This window comes from Dasypus novemcinctus, chromosome 21 (assembly GCF_030445035.2).
Source record: "Dasypus novemcinctus isolate mDasNov1 chromosome 21, mDasNov1.1.hap2, whole genome shotgun sequence".
Classification (NCBI taxonomy): Eukaryota; Metazoa; Chordata; class Mammalia; order Cingulata; family Dasypodidae; genus Dasypus; species Dasypus novemcinctus.
This window is the reverse complement of record NC_080693.1, coordinates 79,915,794-79,937,053: the sequence shown is the minus strand read 5'-3', so window position 1 is coordinate 79,937,053 and position 21,260 is coordinate 79,915,794. Positions and strand designations below refer to the sequence as shown.

General features: G+C 60.6%; 1 protein-coding gene across 10 annotated transcripts in view; it reads right to left on the bottom strand.

The window, feature by feature from the left end:
- Positions 1-21,260, bottom strand: part of TMEM94 (transmembrane protein 94) — a 39,824-nt gene that overhangs the window by 2,522 nt on the left and 16,042 nt on the right. For 2 of the 10 annotated variants that reach the window (XM_058284714.1, XM_058284715.2), the window contains 24 exons: positions 20,343-20,472; positions 10,266-10,385; positions 9,843-9,970; positions 9,425-9,561; positions 8,145-8,347; positions 7,694-7,845; positions 7,254-7,356; positions 7,000-7,086; positions 6,617-6,733; positions 6,199-6,255; positions 5,800-5,904; positions 5,487-5,651; positions 5,071-5,280; positions 4,170-4,479; positions 3,745-3,918; positions 3,280-3,382; positions 2,952-3,169; positions 2,079-2,260; positions 1,848-1,986; positions 1,498-1,613; positions 1,260-1,359; positions 875-983; positions 500-689; positions 162-239 (listed from right to left, as the gene is read on the bottom strand). In XM_058284714.1, the coding sequence (XP_058140697.1) occupies positions 162-239; positions 500-689; positions 875-983; positions 1,260-1,359; positions 1,498-1,613; positions 1,848-1,986; positions 2,079-2,260; positions 2,952-3,169; positions 3,280-3,382; positions 3,745-3,918; positions 4,170-4,479; positions 5,071-5,280; positions 5,487-5,651; positions 5,800-5,904; positions 6,199-6,255; positions 6,617-6,733; positions 7,000-7,086; positions 7,254-7,356; positions 7,694-7,845; positions 8,145-8,347; positions 9,425-9,561; positions 9,843-9,970; positions 10,266-10,385; positions 20,343-20,366 (3,327 nt within the window). In that variant the 5' untranslated portion in view covers positions 20,367-20,472. Of the gene's footprint in view, positions 1-161; positions 240-499; positions 690-874; positions 984-1,259; positions 1,360-1,497; positions 1,614-1,847; positions 1,987-2,078; positions 2,261-2,951; positions 3,170-3,279; positions 3,383-3,744; positions 3,919-4,169; positions 4,480-5,070; positions 5,281-5,486; positions 5,652-5,799; positions 5,905-6,198; positions 6,256-6,616; positions 6,734-6,999; positions 7,087-7,253; positions 7,357-7,693; positions 7,846-8,144; positions 8,348-9,424; positions 9,562-9,842; positions 9,971-10,265; positions 10,386-11,252; positions 11,297-16,282; positions 16,567-20,342; positions 20,473-21,260 lie in introns of those variants that run through there. The other 8 variants (XM_058284720.1, XM_058284719.2, XM_058284716.1 and 5 more) reach the window with 6 other exon arrangements.

Sequence of the window (21,260 nt, the reverse complement as noted above, 5' to 3'; positions counted from 1 at the left end):
GGAACCTTATTCCACCAATGGCAGTCCGGGGATTTCAGAGGCTCCGGGGAACCCCCTGGCCAGGCCACCTCCCTCCCAGGCCTCCCTTCTCACACTCCCAGCTGGCTCCTGGGCGAGGGAGCAGGCAGGGAGGGGCAAGGCCTGTGCTGACCCCACCTCACCTGGATGACCACGAGGGTCAACTGGCACTGCAGCAGGAAGAGGAAGCACTTACGGATGCCGTAGGTGGCGTGCCGAGCCTAGGGGCCGAGAGGGACAGGTTAGGTCCTGGGCCTGGCTGACCCCTCTCAGGCCCTGCAGCCCCCAAAGAGGCTCCTGCTAGGAAGGGCCAGAGGCCAGCTGAGAGCTGCATCCTGAGGCTGAGCCAGGTGCGCCCCAGGGGTGCGAGGATGCCTCTGAGAGCACAGACCCAAGCTGTGGTCCCTACACCCTTCTGCCCCACCCCAGCAGGCCCTTCAGCAGCCCTCTCAGCCCACCTGAGCCCCAGTGGAGTCCCCACCTGCTCAATGAGCCGGATGATGCTGATGGTCTCCTCCTGGCGAAAGCTTAGGGAGCAGGGCAGGCTGTTGAGCTGCCCCGCGAGCTGCAGGGGAGAAAGGCCGTCGGAGGCCTGGGCCATGCTGGTGCTGGTGGCGTAGCCGAAGGTCTCCCAGGAGCAACGGGAGGGGTACAGGGGGTCCAGGGCAATGCTGCTCGGGGGTGGGGGAGGCCATCAGCTACATCTGCAAAACCCCAGCTCCCACAGCACTGAGCACCCAAGCCCTCTTCTCCCCACCACGCCCAGGGGCCTGGGTCTCACTGGGCACGACCGGCCACAGGATAAGCCCCCACCTCCATGCGCTCCCCGGGGTCTCTAGGAGGGTCCTGCCCTGACCTGATGTCGCTCTGGAGGAAGAGGCAGCTGTTCCGCAGGTTGGCCGAGCTGCCCAGGCAGCAGGTCACCTCTCCGTACTCCTGCATGATCTTAATCATCTCACACATGGCTGGGGGCGGAGCGGGAGGCACAGGGTCAGGCAGGCGCAGCCCCACGTGGGGTACTGGGCAGAGACGCACAGGAGAGGGGGCAGGAGCCCAGGAAACGATGCCACTCCCCAAGCGTACAGGGAGACGGTCACTTCTGCCAGGATGGGGACGCCCATTGCTCCAGTGTGATCCCAGCCCATGTTCTTCCTAACCCTGCGTGGGAAACCAGCACCCCCCAGAGCCCCAGGGGCGCCCAGGCCATGGGGGGACACACAGGGCGGGGCCGCTGTACTCACTCTCGGGGGTACAGTCAGTGAAAAGGGGCACGAGCAGGGGCACGTTGTCAATGTTTTGCAGGTGGGGCCGCACCTGGTGAATTCCCCGGGGCAGCTTGGCCTGGAGAGGGCAGGGGTGGGCGGCCTCAAGGTGGAGGAAGGATCCTCCGCTTCACCCACCTGCCCCACCTCCCTCTGGACAAGACTTCTCCTCGCCAGCCTCTCCGGGGCTTGGGGGTGCCCAGAGGCTGCCACATACCCGGTTACAGTCCTCCAAGAAGCTGGGGATGTCGCTGTCTGTCGGCTGGAAGCTAATGAGGTCGGAGTGACCCTCCTCCTCCATTAGAAGGAGCCCTTCCGTGTCATCTCGGGACACTGTGGGGACAAGAGCCTGACTGTCGCCTCGGAGCCCTCCCTCTCTCTGCAGATGGGGCAGAGCTCCCTGCCTCCAGGTCTCCGCACCTCCCTGTCTACTGCCGTGCCCAGGGGATGGCAGAGCCGTTCTCCTAGGGAAAGCACTTCTCAGGAGCGATCTGTGAAGGCTCTTCCCAGCAGCAGCTCCAAGGAGGGGAAACGTCCCGCCCCCATCCTTGCCCCAAACCCACACACCCTGGTTGAGGTCATCGTGCAGGGAGCCCGCGTGGCTGGGGCTGGAGGGTGGGATTTCGGAGCCAGGCATGTCGCCGTTGGGCGTGAGGGAGATGTGGCAATTCCAGCCCGTCTCCAGGCCCATCTTTTCGGCAAACACCTGCAGAAGGCAGATGGCAATGAAGAGATGGGCACGAAGGCCAGTGGGAGAAAGGGGCAGGGACGGCAGAGAGGGCGTGTTCACCTCCTCACCTTGCTTTTGAGCTCGTCCTCCAAAGAGAAGTAGACGAAGCGGATGCAGGCATTGACCAGCCCGTCGATGAGGCGCACGATGTCCAGCCGGGCCTGGTACTGGGATGACACCATGCCCATGAAGATCTGGCCGCTCAGGGCCTGCATGCAGTCCTCCTTCTCCAGCACCTCCCCAATCCCTTCTTCAGGTCGGCACAGGCCCGGAGCCCACCAGGACGCAGCCAAGCACCCGGGGACCGGCAGGTTCCAGCAGGCAGCCCAGGGCCACACGCACAGGTGCCGAACCCATCGGCGAGCACACGGGTGCCAGGGACGACACACACCACGGGCACACAGAAGAGCCAAGGCACGCAGGAGAGAAGGCAACGAAAGGCACTGTCAGTCAGGGCCAGTCCTGGGCAGTCGGGGCCGCGTGGAGTAGGTGCCTCCATTATGGACTTTTGGGCTTCTAAGACCCCGTAAGCTTGGGTGATTGGGCGGGCTGGGGAGGGGGGCGAGGTAGAGCCTCTGAGCCCCTTTGGCAGCAAAGAGATCGTGATTGTCTTTTGTCTGATCCTAACAGGTGCATGCTCTGTAAACGCAAACTGCTTGGTAACTTTCAACAAATGCCCTTTCAGATACGTTATCCCATCTTAGTGTCACAACAAAAGTGTGAGGAGGCAGGGTAGGTGTCTATTTATGGATGAGAAAGCTAAGGGACCAGCCCTGGCCACCTGGATGGCGAGCACCACGGCCAGCCTTTCAGGTCCAGGGCTGTGGCCACCATACCCTGGGCTTCGGTCCATCTTGTGGCCCTGTGCAGGGTCTCCCTGCCCGCGGGATCCCCCAGGAACCGGGTGACCCCAGCCGACCCCCCTGGGCCACACATGGTACCGTCCGAGCTCCAGCTGCTGCGGCGGGTGTTCTGCTTGGTGGGGACAGTGCTGGGCAGCTCGCACAGGGTGAAGATGCTGCCCTGGCCTGGCGCCTGCACCAGCTCGATGCATTTGCCATTGAGCTGAGAGGACAGCGCGCAGTTCATGGGTTTGTAGGCAAAGGCAGAGCAGTAACCAGACAAGCAGGCTCGCTGGTAGAAATCCAGCACTTTCTTCCTGCCAGAGAAGCAGGGCAGAAAGGAGGTGAGTGTCCCGGTCCTGGGATGACCTCATGCCTGGGGGGTGGACAGGCAGGCCCTGCCACTGGCGTGTGCTTCCTCACGCACCGGTCAGAATTGGAGAGAGGGTAGATGTCCGCTCCGTCCCAGAAGTCAGTGCACGCCTCCAAGACCACGTCGGCGGTGCCGTGGGACAGCATCTGTTCTGTGCCTGGGGCAGAGGAAAAAAGGTCAGATCACGAGGGCCCCAAACCAGCCCTTGTGCCTAGCTTGGACCTAGCAGGGAACACAGTGCCCCTGAGAGGGTGCCAAGGAGTCCCTATGAGGGGCGGGGCCACGGGCAGCCGTGGCCTTTCTGGAATTCTGGCATCATCTTTAGCAATGGGCTCGTAAGACAGACACTATCCTTCCCATCCTTCCCTGTGCTCAAATCCCAGTCAGAGCCCACCTTGGTGGCCACCCCAGCCCCACCCCCAAACCTGATCCCTGCCACAATCGCGTCTAGGGTGTGTCTGCCCGGCCCTCCCTGAAACTGGACGAGGAGGACAGAGCCTGGCCCTGGGGGGGCCTCACTGGTGGTAGTGTCCTTGATGAAGAGGCTGATCATGTGGCTGAGGGGGGGTCTCCGCTTGGTGACACAGGAGAGCCTCCCCAGCGAGGTCTCCTTCACCGTCTCGGCGCTGGGGAGGCGGTACAGAGCCAGATGGTTCTCCTGCTTGAAGAGCTCCTTGGCCCCAGGAGTGAAGCCTGAGGAGGGGAACGGGAACTCAGGGCCTTCAGGAGGAGACGCACCCCACCTGCAACCCCCTCCCTGGGCACGGACAGAAAGCCCGGCAGTCTGGCCTTTCATCCCAACCGTGTTGTTTTTTCAGATTAGAACGCTCAGCCAAGCGGTCTCCAGTGAAAGGGGATAGGTTCAAGGAGATAATGGTGCTCTTGACCAGCAGCTGCCGGGCCAGGGCTGCTGTGTTTGGAGTCGCTGGCCACAGTGCCCATACCGATGAGGCGGGCGAGCTCGCAGAGGCCCCAGGGCACGTGCACGGGCCGCGCGGCGCTGTGGCTCTCCTGCAGGGCGACGTTGCACAGGTGGTCAGAGAACCGGCAGAGCCGCTCGGTGACGCTGGCGTCACACAGGTTCAGCAGCACGTTGAGGCCCAGGGGCTTGAGGGAGGTGAGGTGGAGCTGCCAGTTGGAGTCATCGAACTGGATGCAGGAAGGGTTCTGCTGGTCCTGGGACAGGCTCAGCATCTCCAGGTGGCAGTCACACACGAAGTCCTCTGCCTCGTAGGCCTCGCCCTCTGTCCCGGGCTGGCTCCGGAGGAGGAGACACAGAAGGGAAAGGGGCTGCAGGCTTGGGGGGCTGCAGGGGAGGAGGCTCTGGCTCCACCCTCCTCCCACGGTGAGGGAGGGGCTCCTTCCCAAATACCCTTCCCAGCAACAGGTGTGCTCATGCACTCTGCACTCCCCAAGCCCTCCTCCTGTCCTTCCGGGGCTCCCGTTTGGTCCTGGCCTGACACTTAAGACAGGACCAGAGACGGCGCTGGCAATACCTAAAAGGAGCAAGGACCTGACCAAGGAGAAAATAAAACCCCCCTTTTTTGGCCAGGGGGATACTTTAGAGGGAGCCACTGGCTTTAGACGTTTGGAAGGTTTTGGTGATCAGGCAACAAGGGACCAGCTCCAACCAGTGGCCTTCACTGAGAACTAAGAGGGGGAATAGGCCCAGTTTCAGAGGAGACATGGGCCAGGCCCCAGGGGACTGTCCTGACCGGCCGGGCCTGGAAGGCTCTAGAATAGAGGGTGTGACCTTGCAGGTTCCCACCAGTCCAGGCCCGGTGCCGGGGGAGCCCAGGGCCCCTGCAGTCTGCCAGGTGGCACCCCATACCCCTCTGCACTTACCTTGCGGGGTTCGTCTTCGCCACCCTCGGTGTCCCGGCTGAAGCTCACGTTGGAGCCCGACAGGTGTTTGCTGCGGCCGTGTGATTTGTGGTGAGAGTGGGGCTCGGGGGGCTTGGGGCCGTCGCTGGGCGAGCTGCCGCACTCCTGCTCGTTGGAGAGGTGCAGGGTGTTGTTCAGTGAGCCAGCCAGGAGGGCGTCTCGTTCATGGGGCTGGGGAGAAGAAGGAGCACAAGCCTCGGACCAGGGCGGCGGGCCGGGTCGAGCCCCCTGCTGCCCGGTGGCTTCACCTGGACAGCTCAGAGCAGAGCCTGATGCGTCTCCTCCTCCCTCAGACCTCTCAGCCCCCAAGGCCACTGGCCAGGCTCCAAGACCTAAACAGCCTGGCCCAGAGGTGGGCCCCCGGGAGCCAGCCGTACCTCCTCCTCTACCTCGGGGTGGCAGAAGGAGCGGGTGGAGAGGTCATCTGTGAGGTCCTCGTGGCTGCTGTGCGGGGGCTCCACCTTCCCACTGAAGAACAGCACCGTCTCTGGGCTGGGATTGGGCCATGACAGGATCCCCTGTTTGTCCACACAGCACAGCACCTGCAGGGGGAGAGATGAGGACGGGAAAGCGGCTCTGGCCCAAGCCTGACTGCCCAGGGGCCCCTTCGATGGCAGAAGGGCAAGCCTGCCACAGCCAGACAAGAGGCTGGCTTCAGTAGGTGGCCACCTCCCTGCAGGCTGCCCTCACCGTGACGGAGCCCAGGCTGTGCAGGAGGCTGGAACTGTGGCTCAGCGTTGGCGACGTCCCCTGGATCACCCTCAGGAAGTGGCCCCATATGCAGCGTAGCATTTCCTGTGGGAGAAATGAAGTCTGCAAGGCCACCAGGGACTCAGCCCTTGTTTCCCTGGAGATGGCCTCTGGCACCCAAAGAGGGGAGATTCCAGGGGAGTGCTGGGAAGTAGGGTGGAGAAGCATCTGCCCAGGGCCAGGGCGCCCAGGTTCCGTCCACCAGCTGGATGCACTGTGGGCTTCCAGGGCCTGGCAGGAAGCTCGATGGCCACAAAGCAGAGGAGGCCCAGGGGCCTGGGGGAGCTCAAGTTCGTGGCTACAGAGTCCCGGGGCAGAACCCACCCGGAGTCGGCGTACCTGAGGGGAGACGACTTCTGTGTAGCTACTGAGGGTGTCCTCCGAAAACTTGGCCAGCTGCAGAGAAGGGGGTGTGTGTGTGAAAGACTCAGGCCCCCTCAGCCAGGGCCTCCAAGCTGTTGGGGGATCCCGAGCCAGTGAGGCTCCCAGCCCCTGAGTAAAGGATGCCCAGCAGTCCCTTAGTCTCCCTTCTGGTGGAAGCCAGGAGCGAGTCACCCCAACCCCATTCCCACCCCAGGGCCTGGCCTGGAGGCTCTTCTGGAATGGAGAGGCCAGAGCCTTGGAGAGGCACGCAGGGCTGACCAGCACTCAGAGCCCAAGGTGGGGTGAGCCTTCCTGCTCTCTGGGCCTCGGCCCATTCCCTCTTGGCTCCTGCCCCAGACCCCGGCTGCTGGGGAGGAAGCAGCGAACCACGCACCAGGGAGCTGGGCGAGGCCTTGCTCATCTGGGCCAGGACGCGGGCTTCTCCGCAGGCCGTTGCCAGAACCCAGACGACTGGGAAGAGCAGGGGGAGGATGGGCAGGACGCCGTTCACCTGCAAGAAGGAACCAGAGCGAAGGCCTGGAAGGGCTGTGGGTCTAGGGGAGGCAGAGAGGGAGGGGATTCCCTGGCCATGAGGCCACATCCTGAGGCCACAGGGAGGGCTGTCCAGGGGAAGGGAAGGAGAGGGCGGCAGAGCGTCCTGCAGCTGCAGGGTCAGACCTCCAGGTCCAGCAGAGGGAGGTCAGGGCAGCGGAGGGAGTAGATGAGCACCCCCACCTCAGGGAAAGAGAAGCGAAGGGCAAGGAGGGCGGTCCTCACCTGTAGCTGGAGCAGAGTGTACTGCCAGGAGGTGACCCCGGGGGCGTGGAACATGAGGCGCAGGGCGTTGGTGATGAGGAAGGCGGCCTGCGGGGTGCGGGAGAGCCGCCGCCTTGGCACGGGCCCGCAGCCCCAGGCTCCCCTTCCCCTCCTCGCCCTGGCAGTGGCTGCTCACTGTGGGACCCTCTGTCTTCACTCACATGGTCACCTGAGCCCGTCCCCCCACCTCCCAGGCCTGTCCCCGCCTCACCCACCAGGACCACGGGCACGGCGTAGTGCAGCATCACTGACTGCACGGTGAACCGCTCATTGTCCAGCGCAGTGACCGGGCGGGACAGGGCCATGGCCAGGCACCACCTGCGGGAAGAGGTGGCCTCAGCCCCGCTCTGGGAAGAGGCAGAGCCCCCCCGCCTCTGCTGCCTTGGAGGGACACTTGGTCTCTTGGGCAGAGGCTACTTCATTACTTCCCCAGGCCTGAAATCCCCTTGTGAGTTCCCTGGGAGAGTGGTCCTTGGGGTTCAAACCCAGAGGGGAGCAATGAGCTGCTCTAAGAGCTCCCAGAAGCTGACAGAGGAGCCCAAGGGGATGCCTGGCCCTCGGGGGGGGGGCTCCGTAGGGATGAGGCGCCTCCTTGCCAGTTCCACCTTCCTGCTCACAGGCTAGAGAAGCGGGGACGGCGGTGCAGGGACCCCACCTGACACTGTCAATCACAGGGGTCTCGAGGACCCGGAAGAGCCGGTGCTGCTGGGGGCTCTGGGGTCCTTTCTTCACCTCTCCCCGGGGAGACGGAGGTGGCGAGAAAGGGGGAAACAGGTCTCCTGGCTCCAAGACAATGTGCTCATCGTCCTGTCAGGTCAGAAAAGGGCTCTGTCAGTCGCCACGTTTCCTTGGCCACTCCAGCCAGCTGGGGACACCTCAGGGAGCTAGCGGGGCCAGCCAGGGAAGGGCTTGTGGGACTGAGGCGCTGAGAGAAGACAGGAGAGGACGAGGGGAAGATGGCCCAGCTCTGCTCCATTCTCATAAAGCTCTTGCCAGGAAGCCCAGGAGCTGGCCAGGAAGTTTCAGGATTCAGTCTTGGGCCCTCCCCCCACTTCCTGTGGATGCTCCCACACTATTTCCAGGGAAGCAGAAGAGCCTTGAGCTACCTTGATGCCCCTCAGCGAGGCGAATGACTCCTGGCCCGGCCTCAGGGCAATGATGTCTCCTTCCACCAACAGGCTCACTGGCAGGTTGACCAGGTGTCCATCTCGGTAGGCCCAGTGCAGGGACCAGGAGGGTGCGAAGGGCATGTGGAGGTCTGGGTACATGGCACTAGGCCAGTGGATCTCTTTGCCATGCCTGAGGGCATCTGGAGAGAGCCAAGGAGAGGACAGACTTCTCACCAGCCCCCAGGCGGGCCCACCCGAGCCTCGGGGCTTTGCCTGGTCTTCCTTCCGGGAGGCCAGCTCCCACCCTCTCACCAGGAGCCATCTCCTCCAGAAAACCCTGTCCAACTCAACAGCCAGCCACATCCCCCCTCTCTAAACACCTAGAGCGCTTATTCTCTGTATTTCTCATTCATTGACAAACACAGCCAAGCCCTGGAAGGGGTACAAAGGTGAGCAGACCACGTCCCTGCCCCGCAAAATGGCGCCACTGATGGTTCCTGAGCAAGAGAAGCTCCCAGGGACACAGGCCAGCTTTCTCCATCGCCTTTGTACTCCCACTGCCTGGCATGTGGCTGGTGCTGAATGAGAAGAACAAATTTTCATTTAGCATTGAAACCTCCACTGCCCAGTACAGAAAGGCCTCATAAGGGGAGGGGCTGCTTCTCCAACAGGACCCTGCACCCCAGGCGAGCAGGGGTGCCTGCCTCTCCAAAGAACCTGTCCTCTCCCTGGATCTGCAGCAGGCGCTCAGCAAGCGCCAACTGGGTGAAGGACAGCAGAGACTGGCTCTGACCAGTGCCCTCCTCTGGAAACTGGGCTGCTCCACTTGGGCTCCCGGCCCCTGCCCCAGCTCCATCCTTGTAGGAATCTCAGCCTTCTCTGGTGCATCTTCCCACCTGGCACAGTCCTGCCAGCCAGGACAGACTTGGGCGTGAAACTCTGTGTCCTCCTGCCAAGGGAGTATGTCCTCTCTGCAGTTTGCTGACCTTAGCAAGTCCACAACCGCCATTAGCCTTCCGGCCTGCCAGGCCATGGCCGGGTACGCTCCGCAGCCCCTCGGCTCTCACTGGCCTGCTCAGGAGAAGGCATGGCGTCCTTCCAACTCTCTCGATGGCAGGAGGACAAGAGGCCCGGAATGCTGACCACGGGAAGCCGTGTGCGGGGGCTCCTGGCCGAGGGGGAGCAGTGGCGGGGGGGGGGGGTGCTCTCTAGGCTCTGACACCTCACAGGGGGGCAGGGCCTGTTTCCCCACCCAACGTGCCTGACCTTGGCCTCACCTTGGATTTGGTCAATGATTCCCCGGAGCCTCCGCTCTACCTCCTGGCGCTTCAGTCGACTCTGCCGCCCAACGAGGACGAGGTTGAGCAGCAGCAGCAGGAACAGCGCCGAGGCGTTCACCAGCTCCACCCCATGGCTGGGCAGAGAGGCGGAGGCTGTATGGCCAGCTCGCAAGAGCTCTGTAACCCAGCCGGCCCTGGGGTCCGAGACGCCCCCTCCCCACCCCAGGCCCTTGGGGAAAGAGGCCCCAGTCCAGAAACTGAGGAGATTCCCATACAACACCGGAGGCCCCGTGGAAGCAGCAGCCCCAGTGCCCCGGGGCAGTCCAGGGTGGGAGGGCAGAAACCGAGGCAGGAGGAGGACAGGCCCGAGCCCTCAGAGGGGCGTCCGCGGCACAGGCGCCAGGGGCCGCGTTACCTGCCCGCCGGCTGGCTCCCGTGGCAGCCCAGCAGCAGCAGCACGGCCAGCAGCATGAGCGAGGCCCCCGGCCAGTGGAAACAGGAGCCGCGGCTACTGTGGTGCAGGAAGCTGCTCCTCCACATCTCCTGAGGACGGACAGGGAGGTTGGGCGGGGGGGGGCAAGGTGGAAGGAAGGAGCCAAGGTCCTCCCCACACGCCCGCCTCCCCAGCCCCAGCCGCCTGTCTCCTGGGCTCCCGCAGCCAGGGGGTCAGGGCCCCTCTCCGCAAGGGAGCCCCGGTCCGGCCCTCCTTCGGGTGGTCATGATACCTCGGCTGGGATGAGCCGCCCTGCGTGACAGGATGAGCCGCCACCTGGGGCGTGGGCCTTCCTTGTTCCTCCACCCTCCCCACAGGGCTGATCTCCCCGGGAAGAACCTTCACCTTCCACGTGAGACGTTTCTTCTGCTCCCTCAGGTGTCCTTCCAGCACCGCCTCCAGCTGCTCCTTCAGGATGCTGAGGGCCTTCCCAGTGGACAGGCCCAGGGCCACGGGGCGCTCGCCCTGGAGGGAGGCACAAGGCCCTGCGGCATCTCCCCGGAGCGCCCGGGGCCACGGCTGCGCAGCTCTCCACCACACACGGATGTCCCGTCCCCTACTCTCCCTCCTTGAATCCCCACCTTCTCTTTCTGCCCCGGCTCTTGCCCCTCAGGGTAGAACCATATTCAAATCGCCACCAAGTTAAACAATGTTCTGGAGCACGCAGCCCCCTTCTCTTCAAAGCCCAGTTTTCCAAAACCCCACCTACAGTCGGCGTTTCCTAATTCACCTTCCACGCACCTCTCAGCCCACTGCCCTCGGCTTGCTCCCCACCACTCGGGCAGTCCTCACCACTGACCTCCCAATTTCTCTCACTGGTCCCAGTCTCTTACATTTCATGGACCAGGGAAAAATGGTTTAATGGGGAGAGAGGACTAACAGAGCGCTTGCTCATCATAGTTTCTGGGAAAGACATTTTTAAAAAATCACCTTCTATGACCACCATTTCATAAAAGAAAGGATATCTTAACACTAAAATATTAGGAAGGACATAATACCAGAAAGCAGACAGCTTTTCCCAGGAAAGGGCCCTGCCCTGACCACACCACGCTCTTGTCCCCCAGGTCGCGTGAGCATGGTGACTGGCAGAAAGTGGCGTCCAGAAGAGCACTGGGGGACAACTACGTCGTCTTGCCAGCCTTGCCTCCTTACTGAGACGCGCCCATCCCTACACCTCTCTCAGGTTTTCTCCTTTTCTGCTCCTTTTCCTTCATCTATCCTACACCGCCTCTGGGCTGTCTTCTTTCCAACTTTATGTACGTTTCCAGGGCAACCTCATCCATATTCATGGATTCACCCACCACCTTTAAGCTGCCAACTTCTAGATTTTACCTGAGCCTGACCGCGATTCCGGATCATGTAAGGAATTCCATTCAGGAATTGCCTAAAGAATATCCCCTTGCAGCTTTCACAGGCATCTCTAACTCAGTGTGTCCAAAACACTGAACTGGCCAGCTGCCCTCCGCCACCGGTCAGCACCTCCTCCTGCACTTCCCACCTCACCCAGAGGCCTGAGCCAGAGCCTGGGAACCTGCTGGACTCCGGCCTCCCTGCCCAACTCCACCCTCACCCTTCCTGCCGCACCCCGGAGTCTCCACCTTTAGGCTCTGCCCTTCCACACCAACTGCAAGGCCACAGCCAGAGCCAACACGCATCTCATCAACTGACCCCCTTTTCCTTTAAAGTAAAGTCCAAACCCCTCAGCCTGGTCTGTGAGGCCCGGGGTCCCCCATTTCTTCAGTCTCCTTCTCGTGCTCCTTACAAGCTCCTCCAGCTTGTCCTCAAGTACCTTTAGGTCATTTCCAAGCTGAGAGCCACACCCCCCACCCCAGACAACTCTTCGATTCACCTCCTCTGGGAAACTTTCCCAAAACCCATAGACTGCACTTAATCGGGGAGGTTTGTACTCCGACAGCACCCTGGGCCGCCTGGCTCACAGCCTGTACCACACCGAATTGTAATTATAGATTTACTAGTCTGGCTCTCCCACTAGACTGCAAATTCCTTGAAAACAGGTGGTGTTTCTGCATGATGGAACTGGACTCAGATGGGATCTCTTTTCACAAGACTTTCATGCTACTTTACTGGAATTGTAGTTGGTGTTGGGGTTTAAGATATATTTAGGGGATTTGAATCTCTGGACTGACAATATGATAGCCAGGCCCTGAGCCTCAACAGACTTCAGCTCCTACACTCTGATTTATTGGACTTACCCCACTCAGCTAACATGGAGTTGAAGAAGGTCAACCACCACACCATGGAGCCTAGAGTGCCTACAACTGAAAGCAGGAGGATTGCATCCAGTATCCATGTGGAATCTAAGCCCCCACTTGACATAGATGTGCAATGGACACAACCAATCCAATGTCCACAGAGAAAATGTGGCATTGGTGTGGGAAGGGTGGCCATGGTGGCTGCTGGGTGCGGGGAATGGGAGGAAGAGATGAGATGGGGAGGCGTTTTCGGGACTTGGAGTTGTCCTGGGTGGTGCTTCACGGACGGGACATTGTAGATCCCCCCAGGGCCCACTGGATGGAACGTGGGAGAGTGTGGGCTATGATGTAGACCATTGACTATGGGGTGCAGCAATGCCCAGAGATGTACTTACCAGGTGCAATGGATGTGTCATGATGATGGGAGAGCGTGTTGCTGTGGGGGGAGTGGGGGGTGGGGGTGGTGGGGTTGAATGGGACCTCATATTTTTTGAATGTAATATTTTTTAAAAAAATGAATTAAAAAAAAAAAGAAAACAGGTATTGGATTCTTCCATCTCCATGCCTAACCCCAACAGCTAAGATAGGGCCTGGCCTCCAAGGGAAGCTCAGGGGATACTTGCTGAATGAATGAATGAATGACATGTGGTTTCACTGATCCCAACAAGCCCTTAGTCAGGGGTTGCCAACCCAGGATCTGCAGCAGAAACACCTGGAGCTTTCAAAAAGACCTGCTCGGCCAAAACTTCTGGGGGTGAGGCTGATCACAGGGGGGATCTGATGCACAGAGCCCCAGCTCTGGGGGGTCCCAGGGAAAGAATGCCCCCAAATAAGGACTGTGCATGAAGGAGGAGCAAGTCTGTCCCAGGGGCCTCTCAAAGAGCATCAATGTGTGCCCCAAGCAGGAGACGCTCCTGAGCAAGAGGAGCGAGTCCCCAGGCTAGGGCTCCACGAGAGGGAAGTGGGGCTCTCTGACCTGGGGTCACACACCCCTCCCCAGCCACTCCTGTCACCCACACGTTGGCTTTCCCCAGTGCCCTGCCCACCTATCTCCACACCCACCCCCTTCCTTGGCAAACGAGCCCCTCCCTTCACAGGACACCCTACACCCCATGACTACTGGGACTGAAGGGCCATACCCACCTAAGTGATGCCCCCGATGGTAGGCCCTAGTGCCCACTCCCTGGACCTGAGGACAGGCTTCCAGAGTGGGTCCAGCCCAAAGACTTCCAGCTCCCTCGCCTAAATCTCACCTAATCCCCGCTCTCCACGGTGGCTTTGCGGGATTATAAAGATAAGAGCTGCTTCTCCCCAGAGGGGATAAACTGGTTATTTCAGCTAGGGAAGAAAGAGCCCTCTGGGCAGGGGGCTGCACCCAGCCTGGGTAAATACTGTGTACTCCAAAGCACCCACCTCCCTTGGCAGGGATCCTGGGCCTCTCCGTGGGGCCCTAGCCCAGGACAGATGAATGCCAAGGGAGGCGAAGCCCTGTGCCTCTGCCTCCTTGACCTCCTGGCACGGAAGGAAGAAGGTCTTTAGGAAGGGTCATGGGGGTGGGGGATGAAAAGGAAAAGGAGACCGGGACCTCTTCCCACCCAAGACATTGGGCCAGAAGGGGTGACGTGTTTGCTTCCCACAGCTAAGCCAGAGGAAGAAGAGAATCTAGGACAGGCAGCTGCCCAGGGGGGCCTGGATGAGAAACCAGGACCTCTCATGCCTTCCTCTCTCCACTCCCCCTTCTTCCTTGCTTTCGTGTCACAGCCATGGGCTGCTGGAGTACTGGGGGTTGACCTGTCTCAGCCAAGTTCCAGAAGTGCTAAAGTGAGAAGATGTTCTAGAGGCAGGAGGGAACCTGCAGAGGTGGAAAGGCTGCAAGCCAAAGTGATGGGGACAGGGAGGGGAGAGGGGAGGGCTGAGAAATCCCTTGGGGCTGCAGGCTCACTGGAGACTGCTCCATCAGGAATGAGGGCCATGCCCCGGGAGGCCCGGCAGGGAGAAGCCTGAGGGGGCAGCTACAGAGCCTGCGTTCAGACTATGGACATGACTCCACTCGGAACAATTCCCATCTGCTCCCCAGATCTCAGAAAAGTCTAATGACTCCCACCCCACCCCCCCGCAAGGTCATTGGCTGTCCTGACAACTGTTGCCTATTCTAGGCAGCACCCAAACCCAGGATGCTCCCATCCAGCAATGGAGTGGCTCTCTTCCCTTCTGTCCCAAGTACCTAGAGCTCCACGCATTTCCTCCCAAGGCAGATGTTCCGGGCAGGGCCAGCTGCAGTGGGCAGGGTGCCCACGGAGCTGACTTCTTGCATCTGCCCCCGCATATTGTGTCTGGCCAGGAGCACCCAGCCCAGACCTGCGATTAAGGAGCCATTCTGTAATTACGGGCCTTCCCAAGAAAGCGCCTGCCTGCCTGCACAGGCTAGCCCCAGGGTGAGGACACAGCCTCTGGGTCAGTCCACTCTCCACGGCCCTGCACCGAGCGTGGTCATGGCCACGGCTGCTCACCAGCACTGGGCTCCAAGTTATGGGCAAAATCATCACCTGCTCTCATCGTGCCTTGGTTCTTCCTGATGTAGAGATAGAGCCAAAGACACCTTCTGAAGGAAATTCAGAATGACCTGCTAGTGGGCAGGTAGCCTCTGCCAGCATTTCTCAAAGGCTGAGCACAAGTGTTCCAGGCACCACCGAGGAGACCGGAGCAAGGGATTGGTGCGGTTTGTTTGAGAAATAAGAACCCAAGTTCTATGCAGTAACCTGATGAGCTCCATCACGTTCCCAGGGGTGCTTCTCTGGCCTACAGGAGCCAAGAGAGTGGAGGAAGACCTGCCCTGGTCCTAAGTGCCCAAAGGTTATAAAAGCTGCTCAGACACTCCCATCCCAGCCCTCTGCACCACCTCCAGAGCTGTTCTGGGCAGGAGTAGGGCTAAGTGCTTCCGTCCATGCTCTTCAGGGGGAGCCAGCCCTACCCCACTGCTCAAGGGCTCAGGCCCAACGGGAGCAAGCACAGAGAGTTCCTCGAGGCCTAAGGAAGTGCACCCAGGAGAGGCTGGCAGCCAACGCTCACTGCCACCTGTGCTTGCTCTCCGTGCTGGACCATCAAAGGTGGACACCAGCAGGGCACAGGGCGGAATCAGAACCACGGGGACTCGGCGACTGAACGGGGCCAGCTCCTCGGGGTCAGCAGCTGAGCCTGAGTCTGGCCCAGTCTGGGAGCCTATCGAGAGCCAACACGCCTTAGGCCTCTGGCACCCACCTCAAGTTCCTCAGGTGGCCCAGACCAGAAGCCCCACATCCCCCTGCCTTAGGGAACCCCTGTCTTCCTTCCTACCTCATCTTGTGGGAGCAAGCAGAGTCACTGTCCCCTAGGCTCAGGGAGACAGGCTATGAATTTAGCCCTTGACCTTATTAGCGGGCGTCCAACAAGAGCAGGTAACTGCTAGGTGGGCCCCTCTCTAGGGTCCCCACCATCAGGGCCTGCTGGCCAGTGCAGGTGGAGAAGGGACACAGAGGTGGCCTCCAAGCCACACCCCCATCACTGGAGCAGAGATTTAGCAACCGTCCACCGGGGTCTTTTTAGAGTCAGGATCAGTCTCCTCGGGGTTAGGCCAGATCCAATTTGCCTGACTGCAGCCCGCCGGACAGAAGCCTCCTCCTCCTCCTCCTCCCCACTCTCCTGGGTTCCTGCCGACCTCACCGCTTTCCTCCCCACCTCCTACAGCTGCCAAGACATACCGGGAAATCACCCCAGCCCAGGGGTGCCCCCATTACCCCAAAGGGTCAGTGTAAAGGCCCTCTTCCTGGCCCCGAGGAGGGGCTGGTATCCTTGCCCTGAGCATCCCCCCACCCGCCCTCCCGTACCTGCAGGCCCAGTCCTCGCCTCCCTCCAGGCTGTGCCCGTGGGGGCTGCAGAGCAGCTCTCACAGGCTGCAGCTCCGGTCCTGCTCAGAGAAGGGCCGGCTGGGTGGCTCTGGAGCCGGGCTGCTGGATCCCCAGACTCCCTCGCTTTCTGGCTCCCATCCCAGTGTCCCTCCAAGGCTCCCGAGCCTGCCTTTCACTTCCACATCCCCTCGTCAGCACTCTTACAGCCATAGCCAGGAATGAGGCCTTCTTAACAGCAATCTCAGGAGCAGGCTGGCATACTCACTCGGTTGCATTTGCCCTGACGGGGCATCCATAGCTCTGCCTGTTTAAAGAGCATCGGAGTAAAGGCTGAGCCACAAGGAGTCAGCTCGGTAACTTCCACCACTGCCCTCAAAAATAGAAAGAGAGGAAGAGGAAGAAAGAGAGAGAGAAAAAAGAAAAAGAAGAGGGGAGCAAGCAGGAGAGCGTGAGCAAGGAGCCAGTGCTGCAGAGCCAGGCGCAGCAGCCTGAGCTTCAATCTGCTGATGAGTTCAGCCTATTTCCAGTCACGCTGCAGTTGGGAGGGAGGAGGAGGAGGAGGAGGCAGCAGCGGCCCTGGGAGGGAGGGAGAGCAGAGAGAGAGGGGAGGGGAGGGAGAAGAGAGGAGGGTGGTGAGGTGAAAGTCTGTAGCAGCTCTGCCAGATGCCCAGGCACTCAGCCCATTCCTCAGGAGGCCCTGCTGCTGGGCTGCTGGTGGGCAGAGGGCGCCGAGTTGGTAGAGGGTGCCAGGTGGGCAGAGGGTGCCAGATGGGCAGTGGGTATAGGTGGACAGAGGGTGCCGGGTAGGCAGTGGGTGCTGGGTGGGCAGAGGACATGGGTGGACAGAGGGTGCTGGGTAGGCAATGGGTGTAGGTGGACAGAGGGTGCTGGGTGGGCAGAGGACGTGGGTGGACAGAAGGCGCAGGTAGACAGAGGGCGTGGGTGGACAGAGGGTGCCAGGTGGGCAGAAGGCACAGGTGGGCAGAGGGCAGAGAGGGGTGCATGGATGGAGAAGCTGCGTGGGAAATGGCAGCGCCCCTGGGCACAGCCAACAGCACCCTTCCCAGACCGCCTTTCCTTGGCCTCCAAGGCCCTGGCCTGCAGGAGCCCCACTGTGGGAGAATGCTCCCCTGAAAGCCTCAGAGACCCCTCGAGCGTGGAGCCAAACTAACAGCAGCTCTTTGCCCGGCTGGAGCTGCAGGGAGAGGGGAGGGTGGCCTGGAGAGTTAGCAACAGCAGCTCATCCTGGGTGGGGGGCGCAGGGCTGGAGAGGGAAGGCCAAGGGCGGGGAAACTGGAGCAGACCCCAGCAGGAGCGCCTAGGAGGGCAGGGGGAGGGCCAGAAAGCTAGCTGAAGATCCCAGCTGAAGGGATGGCAAAGTCAGAGAGCCAGTTGAAGGGGGGCTCTGGGGACCCCCCGCCCTCAGGGTCCCACACCTTCCCGCCAGGCGATGTGACTCTAAAGCCCTCATCACTGCGAGGAAGTTGTCAGGCTGCTGACAGCACCAGCCGCCAGCCCCGTGTAGACAACGCAGAAGTGCAGCCCGGCCAGGCCCCCAGTTACCTGGGGCTCCTGCCTCAGCACCTCCCGGGACATAAGCAGCCTCCAGGAGCAGGGGCTCCGAAGCATCGCTCAGGGCCCCGCAGGTGGCTCTCAGCACAGACACCCTGGGTGGGGGGGGCACGAAGGCACTGGGGGTGGACTGGGGCACTTCACCTCAGGCCAAGCCCAGGAGGGGGCCCTGGAACCCAGGAGAGAAGTAACTGCCTGGCTGGTGGCACCCAGGACAGAGCTGGAGCCGGAGCGTGTTTCTCCAGGGCCCTCTGTTTCCTAGACGACACCATCCCCAGCTGCAGGGCAGGCAAGAGCCAGCCCCTCCCTTCCCCCTCTCTAGGGCAGCTCCCCGTGGGGACCCGCCAAGCCCAAGAGCTGAATGGGGACAGAAAGGAGGGGCCCTGCCACCGGGGTTAAGGGCAGGAAGTCTCCAGCAGGCACAGGCAAGGGGAGGGCAGGGTCGGCTTCCGCGCCAGGGGTGGGGTGGCTGCTGCCTGCGCAATCGAGCTGCAGCCTTTGAAAACTGCCCAGGAGGAAGACTCCTGCCCCCTGTCCCCACCCAGATGGCACTTGATTTCAGCTTTCTACCAAGGCACTTTCTTGGTGGAACCACAAAGAAGCCCAGAGAAACCTGCTCTCTCCCTTCTGGGAGACAGGCCACAGAAAGAGCCACTTAGCCCAGTCCTCTCCCGTCCTGCCTCCTTTTACATCGCCCCGCTGGCTTCGGCCACCACCGAGGGAACACTGCATCCGGGAAGCAGGAAGCCAGCCCGTCCCTGCCACGGCACAGCCACCATGGCTGGAGAGCAGGAGACAGTGGCAAAGGAGGCTCTGAAATAGGGACTGAAAAACAGCAGGTCAGAAAGAGAAGGGCAGGGGGGCGGCAGGAAATCATGGGCGACAGCCACGCCGATCGTGGGCTTTGGCCAGCAGGCGACAGGCCCCCTCGCCTTCCGTCACTCAAGCCAGCTCTCTCCAACCCTACTCCTCTCCATGAAGCTTGCTGACCGTCCCATGCCACAGGGATTGTTTTTCAAAGCCCATTTATTTATATAACTCACATGGCACCGCAGGTAGAAAACCCATCAGGTTCAACTGTCTCATGGTTTGAACTAACAATTCCCCGACTAGCCTATAAGCCTCTCCCGGGTAGCACCCACCTCCCCACTGCCCAGAGTTCTACCCACTCAAAATAGGTATTCCGAAAACAAGGGATGATGATAGCGATGATGCTCTCTTGTGCAGGACTCATCTACCCAAAAAGGGCAGGAGGAGGACGGAGGAAACTCCGCCAGGAAAAATGGCACCGGAGAGTGCTCCAGCCTGGGCTCCCAGGTTCAAGAGAGAAGCCAGCGCCTCCCATCACAGAACTTTGTTTCCTCCATGCGCTGAGCAACACGCTGCTTATGAGGCCGCCAGCTTCACCCATCGCCTCACACAACATCACAGCCTCTGGGAGCATGCTCCCTGGAATTGAGCAGTGCACAGCCCTCGCCACTGTATGCAGCAGCCTTGTACCCCAGCAAGGGGGAGGGGCAAGTGGAACTTTCTCTCTGTGCCAATCACTGTTAGGATGGACACCACCTGCAGAGCAGCCAGAGCAGTCTTTGCACAAGACGCTGAGCACACCTGCTTCAAGGTCAAGTCCACAAGTCTGTCCCACAGCAAGTCCAGAGGCACGTGAGGCCAGGAGAAAGGCAGCATGTCAGCCAGGTACCACCAGAGACCTGGAGTGTGGATGCACCGCTCCCTCCCCAACCTCCCCGAGATCTCTTTGGCAGGAGGATCGATGTCCCTAACTTCAGATCAATAAACATTACTGCGCCCTTCCTACCTGCCAGGCTCTGCAAGGTGCTAGGGAAATGGGGGTGATGTGGGAAAGAGAGATGATTTCATTCAGTGTGGCAAGCCTGGGGGTGGAAGAACCATGAATGCTGAAAAGAGGAACCTCTGGAGGGAGGAAGGACTTTTCTGGAAAAGACAGTGGAGTAGAAGTCAGCCAGGAGAAAGGGTGGAAGCAGTTTTAGAGGCAACAGCCCACACTATGAAGTGTTCAGAATTACTAATGGTCAAGGTCAAGGCAGGGGCTGGCTGGAGACAATGGAGAGATGGGCAGGAAGCCACGGAGTTTTAGGCAGGTGTGGCGCAAGGTCAGCTCTGTGTCTTGGGTAGCCCACCCTGGCAGCTGTGCGGGGGTGGAGCCCACACACCTCCTAGGTGGGTGCAGCAGACATCCAGGCAAGAGGCGGAAGGACCGCCTCCTGGGCAGTCTGTGACTCAGGGGAGGCCAATTATGACAGACAATTCTGCCTCCATCCAACGCCAGCGCAGCTGGAGGCAGAGGGGGCCGAGGATGGCCGGGGTGGCCGCGAGGCCTGGCTGCTCGCCGCCAGCTGACCAGGCAACAGCGTGTGGAGTCTGACTGCGGCACTCATCCCTAACGACAGAGAGGGCACCCACCTGAGCTCAGCACGGCTCAGCAGGCTGGGCAGAGCCCTAGGAAAGAGCACCCAAACTAAGTGACATGCCCCCGGGCAAGGCGCGGGAAGACAGCTCCCGGCCAGCCCAAGCCAGTCCCTCACTCCCAGGCAGTTGTAGTAACAGTTCCACCCTTGATCCTTTATGCAGAGCTCCGGAGCCCAAAGCCTCGGATCCATGGCCCCACTCTCACTTTGGGGCCCCCAAATGAAGTCCTCGCGGGCAAGCCTGAATAAGAAGGGTCAACAGGGACAGGCAGACAGATATCCATAAGGTAAGAGAATGCAGCCTACCGGAAGCTTCTCCTTCAGGTCCATCGGTCCAGAGTACTGCAGGCATGCCCTGATGAACGAGGTCACCCCCGAAAGGAAGGCCCCTCCCCAACATGTACAAACCCAAGTGAATCTGTCACCGTCACAGCATCTGGGGAAAAAAGGAAGAAATCATGTAAGTCCAAGTCACTGGAATGACAGCTGTGTATCACAACAGTGTCATCTAAACCAGGTGGTGGGTGGGAAAGAAGTGGTCCCACTCCCCACCTGGGGCCCAGCTGCCCTGTCCTAGCAGCCTGGCTTCCCCAGGCCATCAGCTTTGGACTAAATCCATCTCAGAGGGCAGGGTCTACGGAGGGCATGGCAGCAAGCCTTCCCTCTCTGAACCCTAGTTTTGAAAGACCCATGACGTTTTGTTCCAGGTGAACTGTTTTACTCGCTGGCTTCCAGCAGGCAGGAAAAGCCTTGCCTCATCAGCATTTTTAAAAATTAGGGTTTAAATACCACTCAAAGAATCTGGGGAGCAGTGGGGGGAGCAGTAGAGAGGCTGGGAAGAACTGATCCCTCCACAGCTGCCCCCAGGAGGAAGGCATCCAACTATTTTTATTTGTTGGGAAACACACACTGTACATACCAGCTCTGACGTGATCCCACAGATACCCTGCCTCGTGTGCAGAGCGCCCACAGGGCAACTGACCAGAGACTGGGCAGGTGTCTATGAGGCTGGGCGTTCCAATCTGACAACCTGTCCGACCACAGTGGGCTAGTTTTCTGGCAAAATGAAAATTACCCCTCCCACCTCCACCTACCCCCCATACAACCCTTGACCCTCACCCATCCATCCACCCTGGCAGCCAGCACAACTTTAATGGTTTGAGGCCGGGGTGTGAAGAGTGACACTGAGTAATGTGCTTTGGTGCCAGCTACCTCCTCTTGGAG